Source organism: Nothoprocta perdicaria, unplaced genomic scaffold (genome assembly GCF_003342845.1).
Source record: "Nothoprocta perdicaria isolate Ctin4 unplaced genomic scaffold, notPer1 scaffold_86, whole genome shotgun sequence".
Lineage (NCBI taxonomy): Eukaryota > Metazoa > Chordata > Aves > Tinamiformes > Tinamidae > Nothoprocta > Nothoprocta perdicaria.
In genome coordinates, this window is record NW_020456154.1 from 481,517 (window position 1) to 496,430 (window position 14,914).

A 14,914-nucleotide genomic window follows, 5' to 3' on the forward strand; every position below is an offset into this window, starting at 1 on the left:
TAAGTTTTGCACATTCTTACAAACATTAAACAACTAGTTACTTGAACTTACTCCATGTCCAACACTTGCAAACAGATCTTTTGGAAAGCAGAGATCCCGCCTACAGAAACTCYTTCCTAGCAAATGCTCGAGAAGAATTAAAATCATTTGAGGAATTACAGCCTTTTGTTCCAGTTACTTTTACGTGATAAATAAAACCCTTGCAATTGCTGTCTTCCCCGTCGGTCCCCTCTCTTCCACGTTCTGTCTATTTTTGCTTGGTTTTGCAAAGTTAAACTGGAAAAAAAATCTAAACTTACCAGCTAACCAGAGTGCCTCCTTTTAGGAATGCAGTGGGACACTGCTCAATGCGCCACAGATTTATAAACTAGCATTTTATTGCTCAGCTTTCTAAAACTGAAGATTGCTCCTGTATTTTGTCACCATAATGTTAAACATACAACTCTATAAAAGTAGGTATTTGCTCTACAATTGTCACCCCTCTGTCAGCTTAACTCTCTGAAGAAACCTAACCCTATAAAAGCTGCACGCAGCTAACGTGCCGCCGCTGTGGGCAACTCTTGATGTCTGCGGATCAGTGGTGTTTAGAACAGTAAATCAAGAAGGTCCRTTACATTCTATCCATTATTTAATTCCAGAATGTGAGCGTGGTCCCCAGGAAGGTAAGAGTAGGCACTTGAAATTTGTTTTGTAAGCTTATTCCAGATGCCATATAAAAATAGATTATATTAATAGGAAAAATTTAGTGTTTAACAAATTGTTTTGTCAATAGGCTAGCACAAAAGATAAATCTTGTTACACTCAGACTAGACTAAAAATAACTTCATCTGAAAATAAAGTAAATAGTGCATTTTTTTAAAACCTTCATTCAGCTGTACATCATCACGTGAGCTATGAAAACTGATGCCCGGGGCAGGAAAGGGAGGTCCCAATTATTAATATTATTTTGGAAGGAGCTGGCAGCTCCCGGCGCACGCTGCTGCCGGTGCCGGCCGCTTGCAGTTCTCCGGGAAGCGGTGCCACGAAAGCCTTGGGGGCTCAGAGCTGTGCTCAGCTTCCCCCGGCAGCGCCGGGGCCGGCGCTGGAGCCTTCCCCAAGCCTGGCGGCTTCCCCGGCGCAGCCTCGCGGCACCACGAGTCCTGCTTTTGCTGCCTCCCAAGGCCGGAGCAAAGCCCCTGCCAAGCTGCCACGTTCTCCCTAGCAGGAYGGCAGAAGCTGGCCCAGGGTGTGCACGGATGAGAAAAAAAGCAGGGATTCTTGCAAAAAGACTCCCTGCTTTTCCTGCTCCCACAGAGGCGGTGGGAAATAATGACAGGTTTGAGGGGTGCTGCTGTGGTGCTTCTTACGCCTCCGACTCCTCCGCTTCTGCGCCAGCGGTCCCATCCTCTTCTGACGGATCGTTTAGGAGCACGAACTTCCCATCGTTTGTTAATGGCACCGACTTCATTAGCTGGGCTAGTGCTTCCGGGTCCTGAAGGAAAGCAAAGAAGCAAGAAGTTGAGCTGCCTGCAGCAGCGTTTCCTTCAGAGGAGCACATCGCTGCCCGCGGCTCGTGAGGGGCTTGTGACCCGGCTGACACTATTTAACCTRGAGGCTTCAGCGTGAGTAATTCTGGCGTCAAGTTTTGAAACAAACACAGGTACTTGGATTTCACTTTGGGGAACTCCCTGGGTGTGTAAAAGAAGTGGAWCACTTGTTTTGAGCCTTTATTCTGACGCTTGCCTGGAATTGCTGTAATTGCTGAAAATGGTAGAGAAAATCTTAAATAACTGTTCAACTGCCTTCTCTGTTACTGTAGTTGTGCTAACGCGTGACCGAAAGGTCCTTTCCCCACCTTTTTGTGAAATCCCAGCAGTAAGAATATACAGAAAATGCTATTAGTGTCAAATCTTTACATGGTACATTTCCATGATGGGCTGGGTAACTTTGCTTTTCTTTTTAAGTGGAAAAGCTTTCTGTGAGCTTTTCTCCCTAAGGGAGGAAGGAACWGGAGTTGCTAAAACTGAAACTGTAATAGGTGCAATTTGCGCTTCAGCCAAAGGATTTACTTTAACCTTGCTCCCAATGTCCATCTCCATATGAAAATAGCTTCGCATCATCCTGGACATGATTAAGGGTGTCATGTTTTATCTCAAATCAAGCTCTGGCAAAGTCAACTTGACTTTTAAATACTGAGCGGTTCTGTGAAACTGCCTGCCCAATTTGAGAAGCGCCTCCCACGCCCAGCAGAGGTAGCTGGAAAGCGCAGCCATAACCAAAGAATATGCATCAAAACACAGATACAAGGAATTAAACTGAAATGCTTTTACCTTCTGTGCCTCAATGATTTCTTTTCCCAAGCTGATGGCATAGCAAATCTGAAAAAGAAAGAAGAAAGGTATTTAAATTTTAGATTTTTTGGGGGAATTATTGCTTTATCTTTACTAACACACAGAAGCGTCAGTACAAAGTCTTAGATAAAAGTCTAAAAACAGACATCAATGACCAGAAAAATGACATGAAAATAACACTGCCCTTTCAGCTGTTGGTGACTCAGTTTGGTGCTGCTTCAAAGCTCACTTAAGGCCAGTTATTCAGCTTTTTGTTCATCAGAGTAGATTTTTTTGCTGCATGCGACTTCCTTCAGCAAGCTGGTGCTGAAGTGCACTGGAGAACACCCTGAAGTTTGGAGCCAAGTGTCTTTATTTGCTTTTTTGCTTTATTATTTTTTGCTTTATTATTTTTTGCTTTATTATTTGCTTTATTTGCTTTATTATTATTTGCTTTTTGGGCAGAAGAATTCCCTGGCACATCCCTCCTTTATTTATCCTATCCTTGTATCATAGCAGGCAGCGAGCACGGAGCTCTGGCCAGTGGTGCTCACCAGGCAGGGCTCCTTTCTGACAGCTCTCCAGGGGCTGTCTCAGCAGAGCYGACACTCGTTTTGTTAGTGCTGCCACCACACGCACTTTCTTGTATCTCTTGTATTAGCGATCTCATTTTTCTCTGTTTTGTTCCATATGTCTGCTACATTAGCTACAAATTAGTTTGTTTTTTTGTGTGTGTTTTTTCCTACTTAGAGTAAAGCCATCAAAGGCTTACACACTAAGGCAGGACACCCTAGCAAAGTATCTTGCTGCTCTTGCTTCTGTTATAGTTTCCCTGATGCGTCAGCTGACGAAGCTAGGCCTTGTTCTTCTAAATCAAGTGTATTTATTGATAAATGCAAYGCAAACCTTTTCCCCTTCCGTGTTGCTCTCAAAAACATAGGCGCTCAGGGATTCTTCTCCCAGGGCGTCACTGGGACGGACCACAAAACCGATCAGCCGCTTGTTGTCCTGATGGGCCGCGAACTGCGTCACGCTGGCGAGGTCGAACTGGAACAGCAGCAGCAACAATTTTAACTGGCATAAACCAGACCTCGCCTTCACGGCACCGAGTTTCACCGCCGTGGCAGAAACCAGCAGCAAAATGCACGGAAGTTACTTACACTTGTTCGCGTAACTTGGGTTTGAGGATCTATTAACCTGGAATTTAAAGGAAAAAGAAGTGGTTTTAGAAGAGTGATGTGTGGAGGTAGCTTCAGGGTGCCCTGCCACATGAAGGCCAGCGCTGTGGCTGTTTGGGGCAAAGAAACAATGCGGATACTCCAACAAGCAAAAGCTACGCAAAGAGAAAAGAGAAACGAGAAATAACAGATGAAGTTTTTATCGTACCTCAAGTTCTTGCTGGTGACCAGAAGATGGGACTCGGTCATACGGAAGATGTTGTGAATGGCTCGAGCAGCTAACACTTGTCTCATGGCTTCGTAGATCACCTCGCTTGTGTCATCTGACTGAACGGCCATCGATCCCAAAAACCGCACTATGAACATCTGCTGCAAGAGGGAGTCTGGAAGGCAAAAGGCATCAACGGTTTGAGCGTGCTGCTTCTCACGGCACCCCGGCTGCTGGCAAACTGAACCTACCCACGGATGCGTTATTTTTTTCTCCTTCCAAACTCAGCAATAGAACACAGGGTGGGGACTTCCTTTCCCAATTTGCCAGGCATTGCTCTGACACAGTTCTGAAGAGGCAGCAAGTAGAACAAAATCACAGCTGCCGGGGAGCTTTAAAAATATAACTAGTCCTTTATGAGTCTTTTGATTAGTTGGTGTAATTCACGTGCCACCTTGTGACAAGCTGGAGGAACCGTGACAAATAAACTGTGATAAACTGACAATTTTGCATAATGCTTGGCTGACATCAGAGCAGTTCTTACCTCTAGACTCTGTCCATTCCTATTTATCTTAAGTCTTCCTGACCTTCCCTGAAGATGACCCTGGAGTTTTTCCCTCCGCCCTCCCTTGCTCACTGACTGTCTCTTCTCAGGCTCTTCCTCACAGGGGAGCAGCTGCTGGCGGATGAGGCTGTCCCTGGGCTGGAGCTCTGCTCAGCAGCGAGGGAGGGAGGCAGGACGGGGCGCGCGCAGTGTTGCTGCTCCGGGAACACAGCGGCCCCGTCGGCACCGCACACGGACACCGCTCGGCTCAGCCGCGGCCGAGCCGCACACCGCACTGCGGAGCCCCACACTGCACAGCCCCGCACTGCACAGCCCCACACTGCAGGGCCCCGCACTGCAGGGCCCCACACTGCAGGGCCCCGCACTGCAGGGCCCCGCACTGCACAGCCCCTGCACTGCACAGCCCTGCACTGCAGGGCCCCACACTGCAGGGCCCTGCACTGCAGGGCCCCACACTGCACGGCCCCACACTGCAGAGCCCCGCACTGCAGGGCCCCACACTGCACAGCCCTGCACTGCAGGGCCCCACACTGCACGGCCCCACACTGCACGGCCCCACACTGCACGGCCCCACACTGCACAGCCCCGCACTGCAGGGCCCCACACTGCACAGCCCCACACTGCAGGGCCCCACACTGCACAGCCCCACACTGCACAGCCCCACACTGCAGGGCCCCACACTGCACGGCCCCGCACTGCAGGGCCCCACACTGCACGGCCCCACACTGCACAGCCCCACACTGCAGAGTCTCCCACTGCACCGTGGAGCCCCACACTGCAGAGTCTCCCACTGCACCGTGGAGCCCCACACTGCGGAGCCCCACGCCACGCTGCGGAGCCCCACGCCGCGCTGCGGAGCAGCACCACAGTGTAAGGAGCAGGCAGTCCCTGAGGACTGTGCTCAGTTTTACATGCTCCAGAGCTGGGATCTCTTGCTGCCGACTGCAGTTACCAAACAGCCCCATCAAACCCTTCCTACAGTAGTCAAGAGCCACTCTCGAAAATCAACCCAGACCAAACCAGTCTTTTGCCTTTTATCTTTTTAAGTCAAGCTGATCTGGCCTGTAGCCTGGACRGTCAAGAAAGAGGTGTTTTCTCACAGGTTCAGGTGTTTGTTTGGAAGGCAAGCTTGGCAGRGGTAGCTCCCTTCAGCTCTGTTATGGGGCTGCTACTGCTGCTCTGTGATATCAGCTGCTTTCATTAAGAGACAGGATAGGTTGACAGCTAAATTAAACATAAGAACATAATTAATTTTAACTAGAAGAATGAAGCACTTACCTTCCTCTTCACCGTTACTGCTGTCTTCAGATTCCCCAAACGGGTTTGCACGCCTGTGAAATAAGAACAAAAAACTCTTAATTACAGATTGTTGCCACAAATACTACGAAGTATCTAACGGTCTCCTCTGAAATCACTCTGTTAAAAGCGATCCCTGTCTCTGACCGTACCTGCCACCTCTGTTCTGATCCAGGAACTCTGTGGCAGGCAGCACAATGTCAAACTGAATGGGGGTTCCAGGAGCAATGAGTTGTGTTGAGTCTTGAACGCCAGTTTCATGGGGAGCTATTTTATCATTTGCYATATTCTTTACATTCTGGCTAAAATGAAAAAGGAAAAATATTTCAGAGAGTGATACTAGATCTTCACTTGGACAAGAGATGAGGTTATTCAGAAACTGAAAGCAAGAATGAAGCAGTACTCATAACTATAAAGAATATTTTCCTATTAATTTCATATTAAGCATTCTTATAAAATTTGTTGTATCTAAAATCATTTAGAAGTAAATGCTGGTACACTAAACCAGAATTCAAATCAATTCTAAATAGCTACAGATAGACCATCAGTCACCCACGGCTGCTATTTGCTCCCTGCCCTCCAGTGTCCATACAGCTGCCYGTCTACAATGCCTATTTATAATGTGATAGTTAAGAAACAAATGTTACATATTCAGATTTCTTCCTGCGTCTTTCCTCACTTATAGTTATTCACATTACTACACTTGCTTTACTAGTAGCATCTTTTATGTCTACAAAGCTTTCTGGTTGCATGCAGCTGTAGAAGTGCCTCATAGGTGATCTGTCAATGAAACAGTTACTTCCTTTGCCCAGCCAAATAGACAGAGTTGCTTTCCTTTTTATAAAGCTCCAATCAAAGAAGTACAACTTCTGTACCATGAATAAAATGAGAAAGGAAGCCATTTGACTGGCATGCCCCATGCCTATAGGGGATCTCTGCAATCTCCAAGCAGTGACAATAAMGGGAAAATAAATCATAATAAATGCACAGACTTGAGAGGCAGGAGGTAAGAAAAAGGGTTTGAATGTCTAAGAGTAATTATCTAGGTAAGAATTTACAATTTGGTGTCAAATTTTGCAGAAAAGTCTCTTCATGTCGAAGCTGGTGTGTCACAAACTTGCCCTATTTAACTTAGCACACGGCTGCTCAGAGCAGGAACTCMGGCCAAGACGGGGCCTGGATCGATCAAAGCCAGCCCTGGTCATGGAGTCTGCCTGGGCGGGATGTGGGATCATTAATGAAGCAGACAACTCCAACACAGACTATGTATTTGGGATATATGCCTACCCTAGGGCATTACTAACAATTTCTGACRAAGGAGGGGAGCTTGAATGATTGATCTGAACGAGCACAGGAGAATAACAATAACTATTCTGACAGCTGTGTATAGCGCGCTGCTGTCAACGCCGACAGGAACTGGTTGAGATAASGCTTAAAAATAAACTTGCTTCAGTGTGTGCTGGGGGCTGTGTTGCACTACACACTGCACAATGCTTACAGATAAAGCTTCACCTCTGTTTCAGAACAAGGAGCCAAAGCCAAGAGTCACTACAAGGAGTTTCGAAGGGGTGACGTGGAGCAACAAGCGCTGGCACCTCTCGCGGCCCTCCCCGGGAAGCAGCAGTAGGGGCACCTGCAGCAGCCTCCGGGCCACGCTAACAAGGGGGTTACCTGGRATGCTGCACCTCGTGTTTCCTCCCCAGGCTGGTAATGGGAGTCACTGCTTGCAGGGCTGTCTGATTTAACTTGATAGCAGCTGCCTAAGAAAACAAACAGCAAGCACTGGCGCGCCGCCGCGCTTCGCGGGTATTGTCGGGCAGAGAACAAGCGCGAGGCCAGGCGGAAGGAACAGGCGAAGGGCTGGGAAGGAGCTCCTACCTCCGGATTGTCGGTGAGATAGATCTGCCGGGAGATGTTGTTGATGGCACATATCCACTGAAAGGAAAAATGAAACTGAGCTCTTCAAACTCATTTGTGTACAAGAACGACAACTTTAGGAAAATATTTTTACCTCCTCATACTCCTTCTTGCTTTCTGCTTGAAGAGTTATCCCCCTAAAATGTAAACACAGCRGGTCATATGCTAGGGTCACCACACTTTTTATCTATTAATTATCAAAGGAACAAAAATTAGGAATAGGTTGCATCCAAATGATACCACATTTGCTGTTTAGGCAGTTGTACAGGAAGGCGGATTGGAATGAACATCCCTGTAATTTGGAAAGAGCCTTTTGGAGGCCCAGAAAAGCTTACTATTACAGCAAGCATGTTTAATGTGAAACACCATCTGAAAGGCAGGTGTGACTGGCTGTCCTCAAATAAAACCTGTGTCTCGTACGGTTTGCCTGTAGGAGTGGTGATCTGGAAGCAGTATCTTCTGTCTTCACAGTCCACAGCCATAACGGAGCAGTTGTCCAGATCCTGAATCAATCCTCCTGCCACAGCTCCCCGGGGCTGACACATCAAGTTGCCACCTTGCGTGAAGAAATACAGCCTTTCCCACGTGGTCGTCACCAGACCTGTTTTACTGAGGAGAATAAGCACTGCTGAGGACTCAGGAGTATTTTAGACACGGCTCCAAATGACCTTATATAACTGTGAATACATCCCGATGTGGAGCTCAACTTTATTTTCAATCCCAGATTTTTTTTTTAAATGAAAAAAAATTAAAATGTTTAGAATTAAAAGATTCACTTCTTCCTAGCAGGGAGGAATCCTTAATGAAAGAGGAAGAACTAAGTTAGTTTCAAGCACTCCAAGTTAAAAGAAAAATATAAAGCAGCACTACCTCCTAGCTAGGGAATAAATGGATTTTTATTGTTAACTGGTATATTATTTAGCTTGATAGAAAAAACATATTGTCAAGCTGATGAGCAGCAAGAAAAAAATTAGCAGAGTCACCATTAAAAAARGTAAATTCCACAGTAGTATGTCATATTCTTAAGTCCTTTATATTGCACACTGTGATTCAGCTCTCAGCCTGCGGCGAGAAATGAACAAGTGTCCAATACTCACCAAAAAAAACAAAAGTTAGTCTAATTGGTTTAAGCTTTTAACCTTTGTTTTCAAAGATGACAGAGACATTTAGGAACTGAAAGGTAGAACTACTACACAATTCAGTAGCCTAAAACCTCATTACATTGAGAGTTTTTAGSACCTAAACAAATGGAGCAACTAGTCAGAGAAACTAATCAAAGAAACCAGCAAATAGCAATTGCTGTCTTACTTTCTTAGGTTAAGGTAGCCAGCCTTCTGGATGAGATTCCTATTGATAGCAGGTGAAGTTACATCAGAGTCTGGGGTGTAAACAGATTCATTAACTGAAATTAAGTCTTGCTGTGACACCCTCATTGCTTCAGCTTCAGCATCCAACTCTCCCTGTATGCTGGCAGGGGAAAAAACAACAACTGGTCAGTGTTAGTCACTTTATTCCAGGCTACAGCTAAYATCTGTAAACCCTACAAGAACAAAAATAACAGCTGACAGGACATATGACTCTAGTTAAATTTGTAGAGCTTCTGAGCAAAAACTCCAACTTTTTTTTTTTTAGGGGGGGGCGGAATGTAAATATTAACTTTATTTTTAAAACAGACTTTCCAGAGAAGATGATGGAAGTTACATGTCCAAGGACTTCTCTAAGCACTGAGTAAATCAGCGCAGTTTGGAAAGAGACACACGACCAGGAGCTGCTCCCAGCAAATGTCACTGGAGGCTATGGAGACGAGATGCACGTGCTCTGCGACAGGAACAGGGGCTCATGGAGAACACGGCCRTCTTTGGCAGGCTGGCAGCAGAAGCATTGCCGAGACTTCCCCTTGCTCTTCCTTTTGAAATCACGGCTTGAAGATGTCACTTTCCATATGTTTTAGAGAGCAGCTCTGCCTTTTTCTTTTATCTCCTTAAAGTTTGTACTGTTTGTACTAAAGTTTGTTATCTTCTCTCTCCAGGTAAAGAGATGATCAGAAATACCAGGGTATGTTGTAAGCATGAAACGGATACACCTGAGGGCTATTTAATGATGACAGTGAAGAGACAAGGACAGTTTTTTAGACACAACTTCTAAGAGCAAGGCCTGTATGGGTTTATAGTGCTGAACATACCCAGAAGTTGCTCTAGCCTAGACACAGAATCACAGAAGGGCTGAGGTTGGAAGGGACCTCTAGAGATCATCTAGTCCAACCCCTGCTCCAGCAGGGACACCCAGAGCACGGGGCACAGGGCGGCATCCAGGCAGGTTGGGAAGATCTCCAGAGAAGGAGACTCCACAGCCTCCCTGTGCAGCCCGTCATGGCTTGTTCTTTGGAGATCTTCCAAACCCACCTGGATGTGAGTGGCACTGTTCAAAGCAGGTTTTACTGTGATGCATCCTGGCTTTCACAGAACTTACTCCTGCTTATTCACTTATTCACAGTCTTATTCCTGCAACTGCGTAAACTTGCTGGAATTCTTATCCTGAGAGCAGTGATTGGGACACCCAGAGCACGTGGAATAAGGTGGCATCCAGGTGGGTCTGGAAGATCTCCAGAGAAGGAGCCTCCACAACCTCCCTGGGCAGCCTGTGCCAGGGCTCTGTCACCCTCACAGGAAAGMAGTTCTTCCTCACGTGCAGATGGAGCTGCCTGTGTTTCAACTTGTACCCACTGCCCCTTGTCCTGTCACTGGCCACCACCAAGAAGAGTTTGGCCCCATTCTCGCTACATTCTCCCCTCAGGTATTTGTGTACATTGGTAAGATCCCCTCTCAATCTTCTCTTCTCCAGGCTGAACAGGCCCAGCTCACTTAGTCTGGCTCCAGTCCCTATCATCACATGATAGATGCTCCAGTCCCTTCCATCCTCAACCATTTTGTGGTTCTATGAGAGGCAGAGAACAGAGAACATTGTTTCTCAGAATCAAGGAGTAAAGACCAAAGTCGGCTGTAATCCCAGAAAGGCTGGGGAATCTCCATCCTTGGACATGCTCAAAATTTGACCAAGCATGGCCCTGTGCAGTCTCCTCTATTTGACTCTCTTCTCAGTGGATCATGTTCTCTGTAAAGTTTAGCTGCTTGGGCAGCAAGGAGTGGGGAAAAGTTGCTTTAAGCACAGGTGCAAATGCCTATGACTGTCTAAGGGAAAGGAATGAGACATTTTTTTGTGCTCTTGCCCTGTGAGTCTTCCCAGCAGTGTGGATACAGTTAGTAATGCCTTAGTTTGGAAAAGTCACTAAAGAAATCAAGTATTTGCTGTTATGCTTTCAATATAAAGTGTTAGAACAGGAATTATTTAAATTCAAATTTGAAATAAAATGGAACAATGCAGTGAGTTTTTATATTAGTACTAATCTTTTTTGTTTGTTCCAACAAAACTACCCTGGCATCTTCATAGTTCCTGGGAATGAATTCCTCTTCCTAAGGCTTCTCTTATCCTCAAGACAGAACGGAGAGGAAAGCTGGCCCTGCTGAAGTTCTGTGCATTTGCAGCAACTAGATCCATTCACTGCTGGGGATAAGTTCACTTTCTCTCCCTTCTAAGATGCTTTGACACTGTTAGCAATGTTTACTGTGTATATGAGAACACTTTTCAATATGCAGAGGCAGTTTCACAGTTAGCTTAAGCAGATCTAACACTACATTGCTGCTGCACAGTGAGCTGGATTAACTTGTTGTCCTGATAGCAAACAAGTCTGCCAAATAAAAAGCTTCTAGTTAGAGCAGCAGCAGATCTGACTCACTATTGGCCTTAGGATTCCCAGAACCAAGAAGGAAAGGGACACCAATTTTAGTGACCGTGCTCTTAAATCATGAAACCTGCTTTCCCAGGCTTGAGTTGCTAACTGCCAAGTTGTATAAACTGTGCTGCAGATTTTTGCAAGCTTCTCTTGTGGGTTTCCCAAGGACCTCCCAGCCCTGTGTTAGCCACGACTGGGTTATGCTTTTGAGCTTTCCTATGTGACTTTGGGAGGGAAAACAAAAAGGAGAGGTAGACCCAGCAAAGCAAGCAGGCAGGCAGCCTGTTTTTGTTTCCATTCAGCCTTGTGTACTGTCCAGAGTCCAAATCCATCAGGCTTTGAAAAACAAGGCCTTATTCTATGAGGAGGATACAGTGGTAGGATGCTCAGTACATAGCAAGAATTTGTAAATATACAAAGTGGTCCTRGCAAATAGAGCCTGTAAAACACAGGCAAATGCTCTTAATAAATAAAGAGCACTGTTTCAAGGGAGTTTAAAATCTGTTATTTGCTCTGCACAAATGCTATATTGAGGACGGAGGGAGCTGCTTGAAGAGCAAGTGTTAAAAGGTGTATGAATAAGCATAAGGGTACAGGAAATAAAGAATTATTTGGTAAAAAGCAATCTACTTCACAGTGAAGTTATTTGTAACATTGCTCTCAACAAATATGCACTATTTAGAACTCCACCGTAGTCAACAGAAGTAATGATGCAGCTGAATGCCATTATGAAAGGTAAGAAGTAAAAGCCAAATGAATCGATCTAGTGTTCCAGGTGATTTAAAACAAYTATTTCATGTTTTCTCTGTTTCATTTTAAAGTTTACAACAATTACAGGGACTTAATTATAAAGAAGAACGTCAGAGAGAGAAAAGAAGAAATAATCACAAAATGAGGTGTACCGAACTGGGGCATTTTTTTGAATAAGGTCTCATCCAAAGGAGTTTGAGCTCATGGGCACAACAGACACAGCCTACATTAGACACAGTGAGCGTGACCTGTAGGCAATAAGTTTTATTTGCCTTGTGTGCACATCTTCAACCACTGCAACAAGATCCAAGTTGGGATGCTACTGTAAGAATAATTTGGCTGCAGAAGACCCAGGAAGTACAAATGCCCATACTGCAGCACTTCAGCTCCATTATATTACTACTTCTATTAAGCCCTCTTAAGCCCAAATTCTATGTTGGTATGTTCAGGAAGAGACACAAACATGCAGGAGTGCATTTAAACATATTATACAGTTACTGGCTACACTGTCCACTCCAGTGCCCTGACAGGACTTTCCTCTGWGTGTACAGACAGACCTCCCTTCCACCTGCTGTTTGTCACCACACCCAGCAGTGCAGTGAAAACATGGAAGCCCTCTCCCTGTCTCCCTGAATAAGGCACGCAGGTCATGCCCACTGCGTGCTGAATATTGCACTATTGCTCAGAATTCAAAGGAACAAACAACACCCTCTTACCTTTGAACCATGTCTGAAACAGAAGACAAGAAGCTATCCATCCTTTTGGAAAACATCTCTGCGCCCTTCTTAAAAAAGTTGATCTGTGAAACAGACAAGAAGGGGATGCTGCAAGTTATCTTGGAAGGTTCTGGCGGAGAAGTTTGTGTTAACAGGGATCCCCTGATGACCAGCGCCTTGGGCTGACAATCAAAGACATCCTTAAATAACTGCCTTGCCCTCCTTTCTTTGTCTTTGTCCCTTTTGCTCTCCTCCAGCCTCTGCCCACCCTTTTGAACACACACTGGGTACAGGCTCCTTAGAGGTACGTTACCAAGGAGGGTGCCCAATGGCTAAGGAGATGGGAAACCTTCTCCCAAGGCAGCACTGGGTGCAGCACTGGGTCTAAGTGGGTCATAAGCCTCTGCATTCAGTGCCATCACATCAAAAGGCACAGGACACAAATCTTCCATTCTCCTTGGTAGAATAAATCCAACCTAAATTTTTTTAAAACTTCTATGGCATTGAGAAAGTGATGTAACAACTAGTGCAGTTGTGTCAATATCACATACATTTTTTCCCCCAAGAAAGGGCCTGAATGGAGCCACAGAGGCCCAAGTGCACTTCTTGGGACAGAGGAGGAATTCCTGCTAAGGACACTTTAGGGACGCAAGAGCAGCAAGGCCCTGGATGTAGAGCTGGCCTGGGATCCCCCTCCATGAGGCACAGCCACAGTCAGGACATCCCAACAGCCGTGTAAAGCAGGGATCAGGGCAGTGTGTGCGTGTGATCAATGAGCCTTCATGAGAAGGTGCAGTGAACGACATCTGGCAGAAATGTAAAAACACCGGAACAATCTTGTGCTGTTGAGCAATTCATCCCCTCATCCCGCAGTACTTGTAATTCTGACCCTTTTCCCCTAACCTTGGGACACAGGATTCCTCTTACTTATAACACAGATTTCTGCAACTAAGGTAGCGACCACGGAATTTTTCCATAGACAAAGGAGAGAAACAGGCTCTCCTAAAGAACGATTCACCTCTTCTGGTTCAGCAGCCTACTTTAGGAAGGAAGGCTCTCAAATTCCCCTGACTACAAGGAGACTGACATGCCTGGCTCCTTGTGACTTTTCACTCAAACAAATCCTGCATTAGCAACTGCTTCTTCCAGGAAAAAATTCTTAGGGCCTCATCATTCTACAGAAGTGTGAAACAGAAGGCTCATAAGTTTGCAGTGATTAATAAAGAGAACAGGCACTGGCGAAGCTGAAGGGTGCTCCACAGTATTTTAAGCATCAACATCAACTGACTTCTGTCTGCAGAGTTATTCCCACAACAGCCTAAGACTTTCCAGCATTAAGCAGTGAGATAAGGCATGGATTTTTTGCTGGATAAAATACAAGGCAAGGAAGTTCTGATTGGCTTCCTGATGGCTCCTAATTCCTCCTTGTGGTTTATTTAGGTGATACTGTAACTTTACCATCCATACCTGTCCTCGTGCATATCCTAGCATAGGCTCCATCATTGCTACTCTCTTCCTGTACTGCAGAGCATTCAGGGCACAATAATATTGCAGAGATGAAAGGTGCTGCTTTCTCCTTGCATTTGCCACTTCTTTGGCCACTTCTGCCTTCAGCTGAATAAAAATTGATACAGGGTCTGAACAAAGCGTTGCTGTTCACCTGGATATATTTACTGATTATTTTTAAGTTATAATTAAAGCACTTTCACTAGAAAAGCTCTCCACATGAAAATGAAGGAAGAAAAATAAAGCAAACCAACGCCCAAATCAAGTACTTTTAAGTTCTGCTCTTGCTGCTTAAGCATCTGGGCAGCCACTGGGACTACAAACTACACAAGTACTGAAACCAACACACTGGATTTGACTGCAGTGCAAGAAATTTATTTGCAGGTGGGGTCACCAGACAGGCTTGGAAGTGCACAATTCACAGGTGAATAGTTCACCATGTGCTCTATCCCACCCTCTTCTGCAATGCATTTCTCTGAAAGGACTGCTCTGTCACTCTAGAATTGAAGCTCTCTTATGATAGAGCTAATCACATATTCTTGGCAAACAGGAGTGTCCTTTGGAACAGTGGTACAGTGAGCAATGAAAAAGATACACAAACAGGCCCAGGAACTCAGTCTCATGTACTGTAAGCAGAATTACAATGCATACAGAGAAACACAGCAGGAAGGCAGATGAG

The 14,914-nt window shown here is 45.5% G+C and overlaps 1 protein-coding gene across 2 annotated transcripts in view; it reads right to left on the reverse strand.

Moving 5' to 3' along the window:
* Nucleotides 1–30: 30 nt before the first annotated feature.
* APPL2 (adaptor protein, phosphotyrosine interacting with PH domain and leucine zipper 2) overlaps nucleotides 31–14,914 on the reverse strand; it is a 29,664-nt gene continuing 14,780 nt past the window's right edge. For both annotated transcript variants that reach the window (XM_026052273.1, XM_026052272.1), the window contains 14 exons: nucleotides 14,197–14,343; nucleotides 12,730–12,812; nucleotides 8,782–8,940; nucleotides 7,894–8,082; nucleotides 7,568–7,610; nucleotides 7,435–7,491; nucleotides 7,228–7,316; nucleotides 5,709–5,858; nucleotides 5,539–5,591; nucleotides 3,696–3,870; nucleotides 3,470–3,506; nucleotides 3,216–3,356; nucleotides 2,310–2,357; nucleotides 31–1,471 (listed from right to left, as the gene is read on the reverse strand). In XM_026052273.1, coding sequence (XP_025908058.1) covers nucleotides 1,343–1,471; nucleotides 2,310–2,357; nucleotides 3,216–3,356; nucleotides 3,470–3,506; nucleotides 3,696–3,870; nucleotides 5,539–5,591; nucleotides 5,709–5,858; nucleotides 7,228–7,316; nucleotides 7,435–7,491; nucleotides 7,568–7,610; nucleotides 7,894–8,082; nucleotides 8,782–8,940; nucleotides 12,730–12,812; nucleotides 14,197–14,343 — 1,500 coding nt within the window. In that variant the 3' untranslated portion in view covers nucleotides 31–1,342. The remainder of the gene's footprint in view (nucleotides 1,472–2,309; nucleotides 2,358–3,215; nucleotides 3,357–3,469; nucleotides 3,507–3,695; nucleotides 3,871–5,538; nucleotides 5,592–5,708; nucleotides 5,859–7,227; nucleotides 7,317–7,434; nucleotides 7,492–7,567; nucleotides 7,611–7,893; nucleotides 8,083–8,781; nucleotides 8,941–12,729; nucleotides 12,813–14,196; nucleotides 14,344–14,914) is intronic.